The sequence below is a fragment of the Aspergillus sclerotioniger genome (assembly GCF_003184525.1).
Source record: "Aspergillus sclerotioniger CBS 115572 chromosome Unknown BO94scaffold_2, whole genome shotgun sequence".
Lineage (NCBI taxonomy): Eukaryota > Fungi > Ascomycota > Eurotiomycetes > Eurotiales > Aspergillaceae > Aspergillus > Aspergillus sclerotioniger.
In genome coordinates, this window is record NW_020290992.1 from 116,585 (window position 1) to 132,987 (window position 16,403).

Below are 16,403 nucleotides of genomic sequence, written 5' to 3' on the forward strand. Positions count from 1 at the left end.
GATGACCTGCGCCAAGAGGCCTTAGCGCGTGGCTGATGTACATATCTCTCGTCCACGCCATCAACGCCAGTTAGGGAGATTATAGATAGCAGCTGGGTGATTATTCAGAGATAGATACAGGAGTCAATTCTCATTGATTGGTGCAGCTTGATGCACGACGTTTAGGGAATGCAGGTGTGTGGTGTCGAGACAGAACACTATAAATAGATAATCTACGGGTCGGTGCTTTGCATGAGTCAAAATATACATATCTCAACTTCCTAGGCCAAGTCTGGCAACCAGGAAATCGATTAAAAATGTGAATCAGATTTTTAGTAACAGTATGCACGATCTGCTACCCAACGAGGGGAGAAACAGATAAGCACACCAATCGTGTCAACTAGGAAGGAAGAAGCAATGGCCTCCCCACCCAGCTCGTCCTGCATAAATAGAGTCGAGGTCCAGTCTTAAGCATCCGGCAGACTACCGTTACAGATTTCAGTGTGCCACCCCCTGTCTAATCGTATATTACTGGAACACAGGTACTGCTGCTCCCTTTACTTGTTACACACAGCCCCCTGCTTGTTAACCCAGTGCTCCCGTTAATGCTTGCATAGGAATATCTACTGTACACACCAAGAGAAACATCATGCGTCTCCCATATGTTTCCAACCCCCCGCCTACAAGCACCCCTGAGGAAGCCGACATCCTCGCTCGTATGCAGGCGCGACGAGCCCCCGGGGAACTCCTACCACTGGACCTGGCTCTCCTGCACTCATTTCCCATTGCTGAGGGATGGAACACGTTTCTGGGCGCCATCCGGTCCCGGACCAGCCTCTCGCCCGTTATCCGTGAATTGATTATCTGTCGCGTGGCAGTTCTCAATGGGGCGGAGTTTGAATGGGAACAGCATGCGCCGCTGCTGAAAGAAGGCGGGTTTCCCGAGGAAGCAATGCAGGCCATCCGCGACGTGAACCTGGATATTCCTCGGCTTGTACAGTACAAAGTGTTGAGTCGGGAGGAGGGTGCAGTGTTGAAGTATACGGACGCCATGACCAAAACGGTGACGGTACCGGAGGAAATCTTCCAGGAGGTCAAGACACACTTTGATGATCGGGAAGTAGTGGAGATTACGACTACGGCCGCTGCGTACAACTGTGTGAGTCGGTTTTTGGTTGCGTTGGATGTGGGCGAGAAGAACAATTGAGTTGTTTATGAAGCAAAGTGGATTACTCCAGGATTAGCATGCATGCAGTATCAGATTCCACCCGAGGTTGGATTGTGTAAGACAGTATCGATAGAGCCGCGATGATAACAGATAACACCAGGATTAGGTGGACATTGAGAAGATACGGAGTATACTGACTGATAGAAGACTAATGGCACAATGATGCAGTGCAAAAGACTGGGTCCACCCTAGTACCAGCTACCTAGTTCCCATGTCAGAACCTGCCGGGCCTCGTTCTTCTCCCCCGCTCGTCTTACTCCATAACATGCTTTCAGCATGGTTTGTTACCGAGACATTCCGTGAGGGTTGCTTAACCACTGCAATTTAACTGGTCGCTCCCGACTACCATCAGCCCATTTCTCCTATTGCCCATGCTCTTTGTTTGCAACTGGAATGGGACCCTGGATACCTCGCCACAAGGTGTATTCAGGAGACATTGTGTACGGTGTCGGGACCGACCAGGGACTCTGTAGACCATACCAGGAGTAGATGATGTCACGTATGCTGGGTAACGGTACAGCCCCCATGATTCAAGCAGGGACACAGTGGGTGTCCATCTAGTAATAGTAGTATCCTCCTTTTTAGTTTTGACAACCCGAACGATGAGAGGAAGTTGACGCCAGGCGGACTGGTCTACCACTGGTCCCCACGAGGGGTTACCGGTTTATCCTATGTACTACGTCTCCTTGGTCCGGACCAGGGTGCCTCCCCGGGCATCCAGGGGAAAAAGATCCCCAGCATCAACTACCGACCGACTCGACTCCTTCACGGGCATCGATCGAGGTATACGACCTGGAACTGGTCTGGGGGTATTGTCCGGTAACAGACGAGTAGCCAACAGTGGGCGATCTGATTGGCCTTATCAAGACTACGGCGCCTGCGTGACGGGGATCTATCCGGAGATGGTCTTTTTCCGGGCAGAATCGGAGCATCGATTGGCTCTGCCGGTGGGTCCATACAGTAAAATAAGGTAATGGGCGTATGGCGCGTACCAGGCTGGGACGGCGGCCCCGAATGGGAGAGAGACGGACGGGTCTTTACTTTACTTTACTTTACTTGACTACTCGACGACTACTACTACTTTGCTCCAACTACTACTAGATCATGGTGAAGGCGACCTGCTGGTTCTACAAACCCAAGTCTTTTTCTTTCCCGCCCCCAGCAATTCACTGCTTCCAATCCTCCCACAACAGACCTCTACTGTTGCTACAAACTCCTGGTTTAGTGTTAGTACTGTGCTGCTGGCGGTGTTCCTCCTGGTATTTCCCTCCGGCCGTCTCCCTTTCATTCTTCTTTGCACTCCCTCTTTCGCCTTCGCCCGTCTCCCCCATTCCGTCAAGACCTCATACTTCCACTACCAGAGAGCTTCCCTCACACTTTACACTTCCCCCGACTCTTCCAGCATCCTCATAGCACGCCCAGCCTGCCAGTGCCCTCAATCCCGCGGCGGTGGATTTATACTTTCTCCTACCATCTAGATCTTTTCTGTTTCATTCGGTGTCCTGTCGCGAGCGTGGTGGCCGCATACTTTTTCTGCTTACCCGCTCGGCTTCTAGTTTTCCTGTTCCAGAACTACCACTGGGCACTTACTATCCCTGCCAACCGTTCGCGGCATTCACGGTGAACACATCAAACAAACCACTTCTGCTCTGTTTTTTTTCTTTTTGTGTCTGGGAGAGGGTTTCTCCTAGCACGTTGCCCATCTTGTCTCTACTTCTTGCACAGACTGGCTCGGATTTCTCTTGCCCAAAGGTATGTTACATATCACCTGCCTGACCCATACTACCTACGTCTACTGGTGCTTGCCCAGAGCCATGTCTGCCACGTTTCTGTCAACGGCCGTTCATCGCACCATGGAGCGCGGCCCAATTCCTCATGCCCCTCTCTCGTCTGATTTCTTGTCTGTGCTTTGTTTCTTTTGCCCTCCCTTAGGCCTCGGGACGTCTGGAGTAGAAGATTGCGCTGCAGTTACTTCTGGCGTCTTGGCGCCGCAAGCGAACTTTTCAGCCGGAACTTAGTCGACTAACACTATAGCCAGATCCCACCTTGGGCCTCGCGGAGAGGATCTTGCTCCCTTCGCCGGTACTTTTATTATTATTTGATTCTTTCTTTGTTTTCTCTCCTGCGTTCACCATGGCCCCGGTCCCCCAGAATGAGGCTGAAGTGGACAGCCATACTTCGGACTTGGCTAGCCAGGACTCTCCACTGCGCCGACAATTCTCCGAGCCCATACATGCTCGCTCAACGTCTACCCAGGCCTCCCCCTCGCCCTCCCCCGTGGCTCACCCATTTGAATGCCCACGGTGTACCAAGTACTTTGAGCCAGCTGATGGCTTCGATCCAAGCGAGGCTCTGAAAAACCACATAGCTTCCGTGCACTCGCACGTTGCCAAGATCTCCCTGTATGGCGAGGACGAGGACTCTCAGCTCCTGGAAGCCGATGAACAGGCCGAGGACAGTGTTGCAGTGTCTGAGAGTGAGGTTGAAGGTGAAGACCATGCCGAAGTGACGGAGAATGGCGTGACTGGAGGAACTTACCACGACAAAGACCCAAGCCTCGATGGCGACGATCTGGAGGCCGACGGCCCTGAAGCCGACGCGCTTTCGAATCAACTGCATGAATTCTCGCGCGACCAGGATCCAATTACGCTGGATCAACGTCTCCAAAATTTGTGGAACGTCCATGACATCCGCAACTTCTCCAGCGACTATGACGAGAAAGCGACCAGCCTGGACCAATCCTGGACCGCGGTCCTCCAGGACCCGAAGCGTACGAAGAAACGCGAGACTGTCGAATTTGCGGAACGCCCCGAACCGTATCGGAAGCCCAAGGCGGCCAAAGGGGAGTTTCTCGAAATCACGGCCTTGGAAGACTTTCTGGCCCAGCTGCGGGACCCTGAGCAGCGCTCGACGGAAGAGTTGTATGCCATTACGGAAAACGTTGCTTATGCCCTGAAAGCCTGGCAGGATGAGTACCTAGCCATCGAAAAGCTACACAAGCTGGCGACGCGGCACAACGCCAAACCGATCAGTGACCCCAGGAAGCTGCTCCGACCTCAGGTCTTTGAAGACAAGAAGGAGGCCATGCTGTATGGCTACAAATACGAGGCCAAGGAGGACAAGGTAGGCAGCCAGAACCCGTTTACGCAGGGCGGGTTCAAACCGACGCCAGCCCAATTTCGAAAGATGACGGCCAAGATCGGGGCGAACCACCCCAACCCGGATGGCTGGCGGACGATCATGCGTTTCGGGGTCGAACACGTGCCCAAGTTCCAGAACCCGCCGCGCGAAGAGTTCGTCGGCAAGGCGACTCGCAAGCGCAAAGCCGCGGAGCTGGAGGCGGCCAACCGGGAGATGGCAGCCTCGGGGTCCGACGAAGCCGCCGTCGAGACACCTACTCAGACCGATGTCGAAGAGTATGGGGTCCGGCGGCGCACACGTGGCCGTCGTCCGGGCACCGACGACGATGGCCTGGTGTCTATTCCCACCCGAGGCGCGCTGCGCGGACGTGGTAGTGGGCGCGGGCGTGGGAGAGGCGCTGCTCGCGTTGGGGCTTTTATTTCGACGGAGCCCTCCCAGCAATTGACAGCTATGACCTCGGTTGCCCGGCCATCATCCGGACGGGTTGAAAACGCTCCTGGCCTTCAAGCCCGGCCGCCCACCACCCATCTGGCCCTGATTGAACCGGCGCCCGCGGTGACTGTGGCTCCTGCCGACTCTCCGGTTGGAGCGCAGGGGGACGGGATGGACCCGGCCGAGCAGGCCCGAAGACAGAAGATCGCCAACTCGAAGAACCCGAAGCGAACGGAGGCAATGCTGAACCACTGGGCGCGGTTCAACCGGGAGGGTCGAGTGCGCAATCCCAAACGGTCCAAGGCGCAGATCGAGGCCGATCGGGCGGCGGAGGCGGCCAGGAAGGCGACGGAGCCCCCGAAGCCGGGCAAACTCAAGAAGAAGCCCGAGGGCGGGGTGTATGGCGAGCCGGCTAGACCCAACGCTGGCATCGCCCCGGCGCCCATGCCTGCGTCGACGCTGCTGGCCCCTGGTCCTACGCATCACCAGCTGGCGCCGATTGCGGCTCCTCGGCCGTCGCTCCCGCCTTACTCCCCGATCGATCCTCGAACGGTGGCACCGTTTCCTGGACCGCATGGGCTTCTGCAGCAAGCGCCGCTCCAGCCATACCGCACTCCGTATCCCGATTACTACAGTCCTTACGGGGCGCCTGCTCCAGGGCTTCCACCATCGCACCCGCGGCCAACGTGAAGGCGGGTGGAGGAGGAATCTAATAGAGGGTGTATATCTAATGGGTTGTTCATATGTACCATCAGTTGAGAATTGCTTTGATTTAGTTAGCGTGTTTTAGCGAGGCGCCGGATGTGATTTCTGGGTGGATTGGACGGAGGTGTGAATATTGGCAGGTGTACATTGGAGGGCTAGTGAAAACGAGGTGTATCATATGACGGATGCTATTTGCTACTATCTGCTGGCTGCATAGAGACGGAGCGGAGCCTATGACATCGAGTAAACGCCCGTCACCTGACCTCCACGTGACGGGGACCTCATCCGCGCCTCATCAACTCCGGCGGCGACGGCGACTTCATCAACTCCCATCAACGGATTACACCGCCTTTACGCGACTGACAACATGGGCAAGAAAAGACGCGGTCCCACCCTGGACGAGCTGATGGCTCGGCCGTGGTGCTACTACTGTGAGCGCGACTTTGACGACCTCAAGATCCTCATCTCCCATCAGAAGGCCAAGCATTTCAAGTGCGAGCGCTGCGGCCGCCGATTGAACACCGCCGGAGGTGGGTGCTCCATCGCGTTCTGATGATCTCTACTAATCGCGCAGGTCTGTCGGTGCACATGAGCCAGGTCCACAAGGAGCAGCTGTCGGCCGTCGACAATGCACTCCCCAATCGGTCTAGTCTCGACGTCGAGATCTTCGGCATGGAAGGCGTGCCCGAAGACATCATCCAGGCGCACCACCAGCGCGTGGCCACCCAGTTCCAGCAGGCAGAGGCCGAGCGGCAGGCCGTGACGGGCAACCCGCCTGCGGGAACCGGGCTCGGCGGCCAGCCGGCGAAGAAGCCTAAGCTCGAGAGCGTGTCGGACCTGAAGAAGCGACTGGCGGAGCACAAGGCCAAGAAGGCGGAGGCCCGGACGGGGGGGAGTAGTGGTGAGGCGACGCCGGTGGGTGCAGGACAGATGCCGGTGGGTGGACAGATGCCAGTGGGTGGGCAGATGCCAGTGGGTGGAGGACAGACACCAAATGTGGGTGGATTTGTGAGTGCTCCGCTTGCTCGGTTTGATATATTCACTAACATGCGCAGGGTCAAACTGCTGCATACCCCCAGCCCTACGGCACGGCTTCCCCGTATCCCCAAACCGCCAGCCCCGTGTATCCGACCTTTTCTCCGGGACAACAACAATTTCCTCCTCCCACACAGTTCCCGCCCGCGGGATACTCGCCGCAGCCATTTACAGGCACGCCCCAGGCATATGCGACACCATCCGCGTTCCCGGCGCAGCCACCCGTCCAGACACATACCCCTCCACAGACGACGGGCTTCCCGCCACGATCGGGAAGTCTACCAACACCGCCGAACTTGCCGCAACGGCCAGCGGTGGCGGCGCCTCCGGTCAATGCGTACCAGATGCAACAAATGCACATGGGACACGCGGCGGGGCTGAACGGCGACAAGCTTGCGGAAAATACGATTTCTACCTCAGTGGACGACCTGATCACAGGAGCAGCGAAACAGGCGGAGGCGGCGGCGGACAAGGAGAAGAAGAGCGAGGAGAAGCCGAAGAAGGACAAGTCGAAGGCGCGCCTGGTGTATTCGGACAACGAGATCAGCCCGGAGGAGAAGATGGCACGGTTGGCAAGGTACGCATATGTTCCCGCAGAAGAGACGGCGGTGGAAGAGGTTCCGGCGTCGACGGTGGTTGGGACGATGCGAGTGGAAGCATTGGGGGATCCGGCGGATGCATAAGCATCGAGCATGCCAGCCTACAGGTTCTACGGCATGAGGTACATCGGTACATGCAGCTAAGTTCAGTCGTTCCGCTGATTGGGTTGTCCTTGACTGGATGTAGGGTCCGATGCGAGGTGAGGTTTGTAAAGTGAAGTCGGGCACGACCTTGACTAAGGAGACGAGAAAAACTGTAAGTCCAAGTCAAGGTAGGCATATCGCCATGATTTATCGACTGCCAGTAGCCTAGAACTTATCCTGCTATTTAGCAGCATCACAATGACCACTTGTTACCATACCATGCCAGCAATGCCAGCACTATTACAGTTGTATTTCACCACCATAGCAGCACTTCACCACTACCAGTAGCCAGTATCCATACCCCCCCACTCCGTCTTATACCTCCTCCCTCACCCTCAACCTCCCCCCAAACCCAATAAATTACTTCCCAACCCGACTCCCAAAAACCACCATCCCAACAACAGCCAACAAACTCAACACACTCGGCACCGTCTTCCTCGACTTAATCGCCCTGGGGATCGACGCCCCACCTAGTACCAACGACGCGACGAAAGCGATCTCAATTCCGTAGGGTTGACCGGCCCGAAGACGAAGATAGCTCAGCAGGTAGAGGGTTCCGATGGATAGACCGGCGATGATTGACGGGAGGGATTTTGTGCGAATGTAGCCGATTATACCGCCTAGGGAGACGAGAAGGGAGAGAGTTAGGGAGGTGGTGGTTTGGAGGGACTGGTTTGGTTTGTATGTTAGTTGGGAGTTGGGAGTTGGGAATGTGTTTGGGGACTGGGGTGGAGGGAAGAGGAGAGGAGAGGAGAGGAGTATGATTATGTGGGGTTGTGGTTGTGGTTGTGGTTGTGGACGTACCATTTTGGTTGTATTGTGTAGAGATGTAGATGTAGATGTAGTGTAGATATAATGAGAGAAGTAGGTAGGTAGGTAGGTAGTCCAGGTACGATAGGTAGAAAGAAGATGGGACGAATGGAATGATGGCATGATCCGCGCGGGTGGAATGGATTCATTCCCTCGTCGCTTATTGGTGGATGGTTATGCAGGTGCGGGATCCATATTATCTACATCGTACTCCGTACTACATTAAACATATTGTATTTTGATTGTGTAGCATTTCTATACTTTGTTTTCTTTATTAGTATTTTGTTTTGAGTATGTATGAGTGCAATGGGCAGATGGGAGGATGGGAAGATCTTTGGTATTGTGGTTGGTCAGGTTGTTGGATATATGGGATGGTAATGGGTACTATGTGTGTCCGTTGGTTACTTTTGAGGTTATTTTAGGGTATAGTTATTACTGCATTATTCTCTATCTAGTTGTTTATTTGTGTGTATAGATAAGTATAGTATAAAAATGGTATGTGCTAATACTAGTACTAGTTATATCAAGCCTTGAGTTAGTTTTAGTATAATCACAGTAGATACCTTTCATTTGGGCTGCTTTTTCATAATGCTGTTTTTGGAATAAAGACAAAAGCTCAATAGAAGTAGACTCCACGCTCACAATATCACAATCTAGGTTTTTACATCAGAGTTCACCCTGAAGATGGGGTGGGGGGCATAAGAATCATCACACATGCAAAACTTTTGTCCAACACCTTACCGGGCACTCACCGCAGTTGCTCCATATCCTTGTCCTTCTTCTCTTTCTTCTACCTCTGCCTCCCCCTCATTAGCATCAACCTCCTCCTCCTCCGCATGAAACCCATCCGACTCTTCCGTATAAAACACTGGAATCGCACTCAACGCCCCAAACACCGCTAGCATCCACCACGGAATCAGAATATATCCCTGCTTGACTCCATACGTGAACGCCTGCCCCGTCACTGCCGGCCCCACGGCCCGTCCAATGGCACTCACACTCGTGCCCACGCCGTTCAATGTGCCCAGCACACTCAGACTCGTGGCCGAGTTGGTCAACAGGATCGTTGTACACGGGAACCCGAAGATCGACGCCGACAGTTTCCCCAGCATGAGGAAGAATACTGTTATGTTGCGCAGTGGCTCAGGCACGAGTGCCGTGAATGGGGTCAGCAGGTACAGGATTGGGAAGACCGTTGCCACGACCTTGACGCAATTGAGCACCCCGTAGCGTTTCGCAGCCCACGGGAATACCAGAAACTGGACGACCATGCCGATGATGCCAATAAGGGTGTAAAAGATGCCGATGGTTTGGGAATCTACTCTCGTCAGTGGACATCTCCATCATCAGAAGCAGTTACCTACCCACGCCAAACCCGCCCACAAACTTGAACGGCAATCGCACGTCCGGGTTCCCCTCAAACTCCTGCACCGGATTATGCAGAAATACCGGCAGCAACGAGTCAAACGCCATCGTATGCATCGACATGAGCGCATACGCCAACAAAACCCGGCGCGACTGTGGCGAGAACACCTCTGCCCAACTGGGCCGCTTAACCGGCTTCTTCTTCCGGGGCCCCAACAGCGCAGCCCTTTCGCCATCCTGCACATGCGACTTTCGTCGCGAAGCACACGAGCTCGTCAGGGCCTCGCCCAGCACCAACCCATAATCACGATGATTTTTCTTCGCAGCCAACGTTTCCTATACCAATCAGCACACCCACACCCACCAGCACCAACCACCAACCAGGCAAACATACCTGCAAGAACAAAAACCCCGTCGTAATCCCCACGACAAAAAAGCACGCCGAGGCAATATTCGGCAACGCAAACGGATATCTTCTCAAAAACACCGAATCTCCAAACAAATCCGGATGTTTCTCTGCCGGCCGAGCAAGAGCGCCGCCAAACGCCGGGCCAAAAATACTTCCAATCGTCCACACCAACGGCATGATACTAAACGCCCTCGGCTGCAACTCCTTCTCCGGAACCATCTCCGCCACCATGGTGCGAATAATCCCCACGTTCCCGTTCATCAGACCGAGAAACGCGCGCGATACGACCAACATGCCCAGGGTTTGGGAGAAGCCGAACATCAGCGAGAAGAACATGGTGCAGGTGAGTCCGATTAGGATGATGGGTTTACGGCCGACCGAGTCGGATGCTGTGCCCCAGGACACGGCCATGGCGGCCTGGCAGATGGAGGCCACGGCCGAGGTGATGCCGACCCATTTGGCGACATCGCTTTTGGGCACGCCAACGTATTCGATCATTTCGGGCTACATTCGTGAGTTAGGAGGGAATATGGGTGAGAAAGAAGGGGACTTACGAGATAGGGAAGGACAGAGGTGATAACGACTGATTGACTGTGAGAGATGATATGAGTCAGGGACAAATCACGACATACCAGGCTCTGCGAAGCGACATATTGCTGAGTCGGTCAGTATACTCTCATGTGTTTACGCATCTAACAGAGAAAGAACATACAGAGAATGACCAGCTGCCGCACTGGCAGCCGGGGGGTTTTCTCCAACATGGCGACGGCAACAACTTCGAGTTGGAGAAGAAAGAGAGAAAGAGAGAAAGAAAGAAAGAAAGAAAGAAAGAAAGAAAGAAAGAAAGAGATTGGAGCAGCAGAAGTAAGACAAGCAGAAAGAAAAGACGGGCGACAGGCTAGTCGGCACTCGGCAGACAGTACGAACTAAAGGCCTCTAAAATGCGCCGTCGGTGGGTCGATCTCCGGCGGGGAAGCCCTGAATGATGAAGCCTCCACGGCCCAAGATAAGCTGTGGGCTCCAGCACTGCCCGCCTTCATTTCCGCCGCTGCCACTATCGATCTATCTACACTAGTCTACTGCCTCTACCAAGTACTCCGTACCAACAAGACAGATCCTGATCTATCCATCCAACACATCCCTTGACTCCTTGCTTCCACGCACCTCAGTCACCTGGCATCCCGCTCGGATCCTCTCTACCGACGCCTCCAATCACACCAGACACAAGTCCATCTGACCTACTGCAGCAGCTTCGTAGCCGCCTCGATACGCTCCAGGATAATCGAGCGCCATTTCTATGATTCGTTAGCCCCGAATCTCAATTCTCCGGGCCGCACTTACCTGCGAGTTGGACAAATCTCCCGCCTCCAAGCTCTCCACCAAGCCCGGGTACGTCGCTCCCGCGTAGCCCGTCCAGATGCCCGGTGCAAACACCACGTGCTTGAACCAGTTACGTCCATCCAATCCTGGCTGGTACAGGAACTGCCGCTCAATTCCCTTGTACTTGTCGTTCACCACCCGGATTTGGAAGTACAACTTCACCTTCTTCCACCAGTGGTACCACGGCACGTCCTCGCCCAGCTGCTCACTCAAGTCCGCCGCGTAGGCATCAAACTTGGCTGCCACCGCCTGGAACTCGCTGATCGCGGCGTCCAGAGGCCCAAAGTCAAACGACACTCCGGCAGGCAGCTGCTTCGCCGCGGGCTTGATCTTGTCCAGGTATCCCTCCAGGCCAAACGCGTAGTCCGTCGCATTGAACGCCAGTACCGGTGTCTCCACCAGCTTGGCCGCCGCCAGCGCCCAGATCTTGGTGCACGCTTCATGGTACTTCCAGCCCGGATCGCCGAACCGGTCCATCCAGTCGAAGCTGTCGTAGTTCGAGTGGTAGTGGTACACCGGGTCCTCAGGGCCACGGCTAAACCCGAGGTCGTAGCTCGCCACGCCGGCAAAGTCCTGGAAGGCCGTAAAGTCACTGCCACTGCCCATTGTGCCAATGTGGCCATTCCACACATCCCGGACCGTCTGTCCAGGCACGGTCTGGTTGGGGGACTGCACCAGCCCGGTGACCTCGTAGATCAGCTTGTTCAGCAGCGGGCTGGCCGTCGGGTGAAGGTTCGTTCCCGACGCAGCCACGTCCACGTTGAGGTAAGCAATGTTGGCCTTGGACAGCCAGGGAAGCTGCTCCTCCACCCACTCCGTGGATCCGAGCAAGCCATACTCCTCGCCGTCCCAGCTGGCAAACACAATGGTCCGGAGCGGCTTCCAGCCGGCCTTGAGCGCCTCTCCGAAGCTGCGGACGACTTCATTAAGGGCCGCAGATCCGCTGTTCGGGTCTCCGGCGCCACCGGCGATCCAAGCATCGCGGTGGTTGCCCATAATCACCACCTCGTCGGGGATTGCACCCTTGATGACACCAATGACGTTCCACAAGGGTGTCGTCACATACTCTTGGTCATTGTACAGATTGATCTGGACATCATCCGGCGTGGGACCGATGTAGTACTCAACGCCCTTGCTGCCCAGCTTACCGCCCTGCCACCATTCATTGAAGTCGGACGCCTTGGGACCGTGTCCATTCAAAGCCTTCAGGAGAGGGATCACCTCTTTGTATGAAATCGGAAGTGAGGGGATCGAGGGGATGGAGTTGAACGGATCCTGACGTTCACAGCCCGGAAGAGAGGGATATCCAGGAGTGGTCGGGTCACCCGGTGCTATGCCTACATCAGATCAGCACACATCCCAGATCAATCCAGACACCACTTACTCAAGAACTGGGTACTTCCCCGCTGCACGGCACTCGGGTTCCTAGCCGGTCCATCAGGATAGGCCAGGTACCCATTCTCCTCCGTGATCTCGCCATCGGACTCGGGATCATCATACAGAATGACACCCACCATGCCCAGCTCCTGCGCGCGCTTTACCTTCAAGCCACGGAAAATCCGACCATACTTGGCAATGGCAATCTTCCCAGCCAGACTCACATTTCTATCCACGAGATCCTGATAATCCGCCACCGTGCCAAAGTTCACAAAGACAAATGGCGCCGTGACATTGCCGCTGGCCGAGTATCCATGAAACACGGGGACTCTGTCTTCCAATCCACTGGTGCTATCCTCCTCCAAGACATCCTCCTCGAGCGTAGCCTCAAACACCACCTTGTCCTTCTTGAGCAACGCCAAGCGGTGATCCAACGGGTAATTGAGGAAGATATCATACGCCACGATACTGGTATCCTGGACGCCGAACTCCTGCCAGCGTTCCTGGGTCCACACGGCCTGGCTCAGGTTCTTGCCAGCCAAATGCGGCCCCGCGGTGTAGTAGCTGCTCCATTCGCGGGCCTTTTCCGCGGAGGGGGTCTCCTGCAGGAGGGCCTGGAGCTCGGCGTAGCTAAGGCCGTGGCCATGGGGCCAGGACTCGTGGGGGAAGGGTTGGGCCCAGGGGGCGTAGGACCAGATGGAGCCGTGAGTGCGGGGGAGTATGGCGGTGGGAGAGAGGAAGAGGAGAGCAGCGAGGGTGAGGATGGAGCTGAGGACGATAGTGCTGAAGCGGCGGAGTCGGTGGTGCGGATAGCGGTATCGCTGAGGGCGGATGCCGACAGTAGTGAGAAGGGGAGTCGATTCCGAGAGTGACATGGCGTAGGCGTCGGCCTTTTCCCGCATTTCGGGAGGCATGTTTAAGGGATCAATGGATGGGATAGATGGATTGCACTATCCATCGCATGGAGGATGAAGGGGAGAGGAGAGAAGAGGAGAGTAGAGGAGAAATGGAAGGAGGAGGTCGAGGCGAGGAGAGATGAGCTACTGCTGGCTCGGGCAGCTCCGCACGACGTAACAGACAGCGCCTATCATGGCCAGCCTATCAGGCCCGCCGCTATCTTATCGGGACAGCTCCACCTCGGCCGGAATCTTACAAATGTACTCCGTACGGAGTAACCTATCTAGATACTAGTACGTATCTACCGGGTACTCAAGAGTGGAGTCCAATGGTGTCAGAAATGGTGTCAACTCGTCTTCAGCACGCGCCATCCACATTTCACCCAGGTATCCGGTACGCCGTACTGTATCACGCGGTATATACACTCAACATCAGCATCAACAACAGAAACCAGAATCAGAAACAGCGACATCAACAGCAAACAGCAACAGCAACAGCAGCACGGCCAGCCGGTCAAGAAGGCAAGGGATATACAGAGCAGATCAACCCCGACCCCGCATAATGAACGAAAGAAGAAAGAAAGGAATAAAGAAAGAAAGAGCGAACGAAAGTAAGAAAAGAAAGGAAACCCGAATAGTAGTCCTAAGTAAATATAGTTGAAGAATAATACACTCTTGCCCTACTGCAACTTCTCCTCCGGCACCGGCACCTTGTCATTCAAGGCAAAGTTCAGCTTCTCGCCCAGGTCCATGGTCTCACGGAGGATCTGTCGCGCCGTCTCGTCGGGGACTCCCAAGTCCTCCTTGACCAGTCTGACCGCCAACTCGGGCACCAGCACGGCCTGCGCGTAGGGGACTACCCCGGCCGTCTTGACAATATGGTCGCTGACCGCCAGCCGTCGGAGCCTCCGCCCGTATCGCGTCGTGATCGCTTGTAGCCTAAGACCCTCCAATTAGCCGGGAACTCAGATAGGTTAAATAGAAGATAAAGAGACGTACATTTTACCAGCCCCCCGCGTCCCGTAATATCCACACGACATCGCCTCCAGCCCGTCTCCGGCTAGCGTGAGGCGGAAGTTCTTGGCCTTTCCGGTCTTCAGTGTCGTGTCCAAGATGTTGCGATAGAAGGACGTGCTTTCTGGTACCATGATTGTCTCCAGGTCCGCGAAATGCCGATTGATCCGCTCGTCGAATGTATCCCAGTCGATTGTCGGATACCCCTTCTCCTTCCACTCTTGCTCCGCAGTGGACTGCTTATGCGACTCACAGAACCGCTGCTGCTCGCGCATGCGCTGTTTGGGCTGCGCGCGGAATCGCAGTAGCATCCCTGGGTCCACAGGCGCTTTGCACCAGGGACACACTGACGGCTCAGTGAGCACCGTCTCGTCCAGCATCGCCTCCGAAAGTTCATTCATTAGGGACGAAGACGCCGTGCTGAGAGGCGTCCCAATTGAGGAATCGTCGTCGTCGAAAATAAGCGCATCGAGAGCCGAGGAGGTAGCAAGCGAAGAGCTCGAGATCATGTCATTGGGCATCGGGGGCGGCTGCTTAAACTGTGGCTTCGGGCTCTCGTCCTTGATATCCCGGGGGACCTTGAATTCCTTCTTTGGACCCTTCTTTTTCCCCCCATCCTTCGTGTTCTTCTGCTTTTTGCCCTCAATAATTCCCGCCGGTGACTCTGACTTCGGAGACGTTAAAGCTGACGATGTAGTGAGCGATTTCCTCGATGGATAGGCAATAGTCTGTCTGCGTCGTTTATGCCCGGAATCCAGCTCACGATAGGCTGAAAAGAGGGGGTCATCGGTCATCTCCTGAGAAGCTCGTTTCCGACTCGTAGCCGGGGTACTCGTTCTCGAGTCCTTTGTATCATTCCTTTGTCGCCGGGCGCGTGGCGTCTGCTCTTCATCCTGTGAGCGCTTGGCGAGCTTCTCGTCCAAGGTGGGACGCGACACTCGTGGCCGGGTCTCCTCCTCTGATTCCTCGTCCAGGCCGGCATTGCTCAGGGTGTCTTCCTCGCTGGAGCTGATGGGTTCGTCGTCCGTTGCGGGTTCAGGTTTCATGGATGTAGGACGTTTGTCTTTGTTGAAGTTGGACAGGAGGTGGCCCTTGATGTTTCGGGTCAGTCGGATGGAGGCGTGGCTGGCATCTCGTTTGGGTTGGAGAACCATGATGAGGCAGCTGCTCGCAGCACAAGTCGTAAATAATAACCTAGGATATTCGGCAGGAAAACGACGCAGGATATTGATGAGATCTGCAGACGGCAATTCGTATCAGACCACACAGATATATAGCAGTAGAGTTGCTGGGGTGGTTGTGTTTCTTTCAATGATAAATGGTCACGTCAAGTTGTAGGTAGTCGAAGCCCCGGACTCGGTAGAGCGAGCCGACCCCTCTGAGCGATGGAATTAACCACGGAACGAGATGCGCATGGGCGCCTGGACGGGATCTTGACCAGACTTTGCGGGCGGAGCAGTCGGGGGAATGCGAGAGACGAGGGTGAGAAGCAATCGAGAAACCGGCTGGGAGCTCGGAGGAGAGGGACCGTGGACGCGTGTGGTGACACGCTATTCGGGCGTTTCTCCGCACCCGCTGCTATATTAAGCCGGCTGGGGTGGAATGGGCGCTTGTGAATTCTTCCCCGATTGTCAATGAATGAAAATCAATGTTCTTTCGGTGTATTGATAGTCAGACTATATATTCGTATGCTATAGAAGCTCTGTAATAATAGACAATGCTATGCTAAAGCGGAGGCCGACTCAACATCCAACCCAGCAGATCCAGACAGCCCCAATTGGAAGGTACAACAACGCATGCATCAAGACTTGTCTCGCAAGAAAAGTGTTGCAATAAAAGATGCTCTAAGTTGGCCATCGCATGGCTGGTCCTGATTTCCTCAAGCGGCA

The 16,403-nt window shown here is 55.1% G+C and overlaps 8 protein-coding genes across 8 annotated transcripts; 4 read left to right on the top strand and 4 right to left on the bottom strand.

Annotated features, from left to right (window-relative positions):
* Positions 1-415: 415 nt before the first annotated feature.
* Positions 416-1,365, top strand: BO94DRAFT_562195 (carboxymuconolactone decarboxylase family protein). The gene is made up of 2 exons (XM_025614271.1): positions 416-521; positions 597-1,365. The coding sequence occupies exon 2, from the start codon at positions 629-631 to the stop codon at positions 1,184-1,186; it is 558 nt and encodes a 185-aa protein (XP_025472252.1). The 5' UTR covers positions 416-521; positions 597-628; the 3' UTR covers positions 1,187-1,365.
* Positions 1,366-3,340: 1,975 nt separating this feature from the next.
* On the top strand, positions 3,341-5,555 carry BO94DRAFT_506466 (uncharacterized protein; the record flags this gene model as incomplete). Its single annotated transcript, XM_025609573.1, has 2 exons — positions 3,341-3,580; positions 3,683-5,555. 2 exons carry the CDS (start codon positions 3,341-3,343, stop codon positions 5,468-5,470), a joined length of 2,028 nt encoding a protein of 675 aa, XP_025472253.1. The 3' UTR covers positions 5,471-5,555.
* A 297-nt stretch (positions 5,556-5,852) lies between these two features.
* Positions 5,853-7,203, top strand: BO94DRAFT_619917 (putative C2H2 finger domain protein; the record flags this gene model as incomplete). The annotated part of the gene is made up of 3 exons (XM_025616898.1): positions 5,853-6,015; positions 6,060-6,493; positions 6,541-7,203. 3 exons carry the CDS (start codon positions 5,853-5,855, stop codon positions 7,201-7,203), a joined length of 1,260 nt encoding a protein of 419 aa, XP_025472254.1.
* Positions 7,204-7,296: 93 nt separating this feature from the next.
* On the bottom strand, positions 7,297-8,157 carry BO94DRAFT_482034 (TMEM14 family protein). The gene is made up of 2 exons (XM_025608876.1): positions 8,068-8,157; positions 7,297-7,932 (listed from the first exon to the last, which is right to left on the bottom strand). Exons 1-2 carry the CDS (start codon positions 8,068-8,070, stop codon positions 7,624-7,626), a joined length of 312 nt encoding a protein of 103 aa, XP_025472255.1. The 5' UTR covers positions 8,071-8,157; the 3' UTR covers positions 7,297-7,623.
* Positions 8,158-8,810: 653 nt separating this feature from the next.
* BO94DRAFT_454805 (MFS transporter) lies at positions 8,811-10,608 on the bottom strand (the record flags this gene model as incomplete). Its single annotated transcript, XM_025607620.1, has 6 exons — positions 8,811-9,391; positions 9,438-9,774; positions 9,833-10,351; positions 10,402-10,430; positions 10,480-10,503; positions 10,560-10,608. 6 exons carry the CDS (start codon positions 10,606-10,608, stop codon positions 8,811-8,813), a joined length of 1,539 nt encoding a protein of 512 aa, XP_025472256.1.
* Positions 10,609-11,085: 477 nt separating this feature from the next.
* Positions 11,086-13,479, bottom strand: BO94DRAFT_455635 (M28 family metallopeptidase; the record flags this gene model as incomplete). Its single annotated transcript, XM_025607668.1, has 3 exons — positions 11,086-11,142; positions 11,189-12,564; positions 12,612-13,479. The coding sequence occupies 3 exons, from the start codon at positions 13,477-13,479 to the stop codon at positions 11,086-11,088; spliced, it is 2,301 nt and encodes a 766-aa protein (XP_025472257.1).
* Positions 13,480-13,687: 208 nt separating this feature from the next.
* Positions 13,688-14,122, top strand: BO94DRAFT_127748 (uncharacterized protein). The gene has a single exon (XM_025605621.1). The coding sequence runs from the start codon at positions 13,830-13,832 to the stop codon at positions 14,061-14,063; it is 234 nt and encodes a 77-aa protein (XP_025472258.1). The 5' UTR covers positions 13,688-13,829; the 3' UTR covers positions 14,064-14,122.
* On the bottom strand, positions 13,725-16,016 carry BO94DRAFT_482040 (RTC4 family protein). Its single transcript, XM_025608877.1, has 2 exons — positions 14,500-16,016; positions 13,725-14,439 (listed from the first exon to the last, which is right to left on the bottom strand). Exons 1-2 carry the CDS (start codon positions 15,666-15,668, stop codon positions 14,181-14,183), a joined length of 1,428 nt encoding a protein of 475 aa, XP_025472259.1. The 5' UTR covers positions 15,669-16,016; the 3' UTR covers positions 13,725-14,180.
* Positions 16,017-16,403: the final 387 nt, after the last annotated feature.

Excerpts from the sequence above, each read along its gene's own strand:
- BO94DRAFT_562195 (XM_025614271.1), top strand. The coding sequence starts at position 629 with ATGCGTCTCCCATATGTTTCCAACCCCCCGCCTACAAGCACCCCTGAG.
- BO94DRAFT_127748 (XM_025605621.1), top strand. The coding sequence starts at position 13,830 with ATGGTGTCAGAAATGGTGTCAACTCGTCTTCAGCACGCGCCATCCACA.
- BO94DRAFT_482040 (XM_025608877.1), bottom strand. The coding sequence starts at position 15,668 with ATGGTTCTCCAACCCAAACGAGATGCCAGCCACGCCTCCATCCGACTG. Across the intron at positions 14,440-14,499 it reads ACGCGGGGGGCTGGTAAAAT|GCTACAAGCGATCACGACGC; the intron begins GTACGTCTCTTT and ends GGAGGGTCTTAG.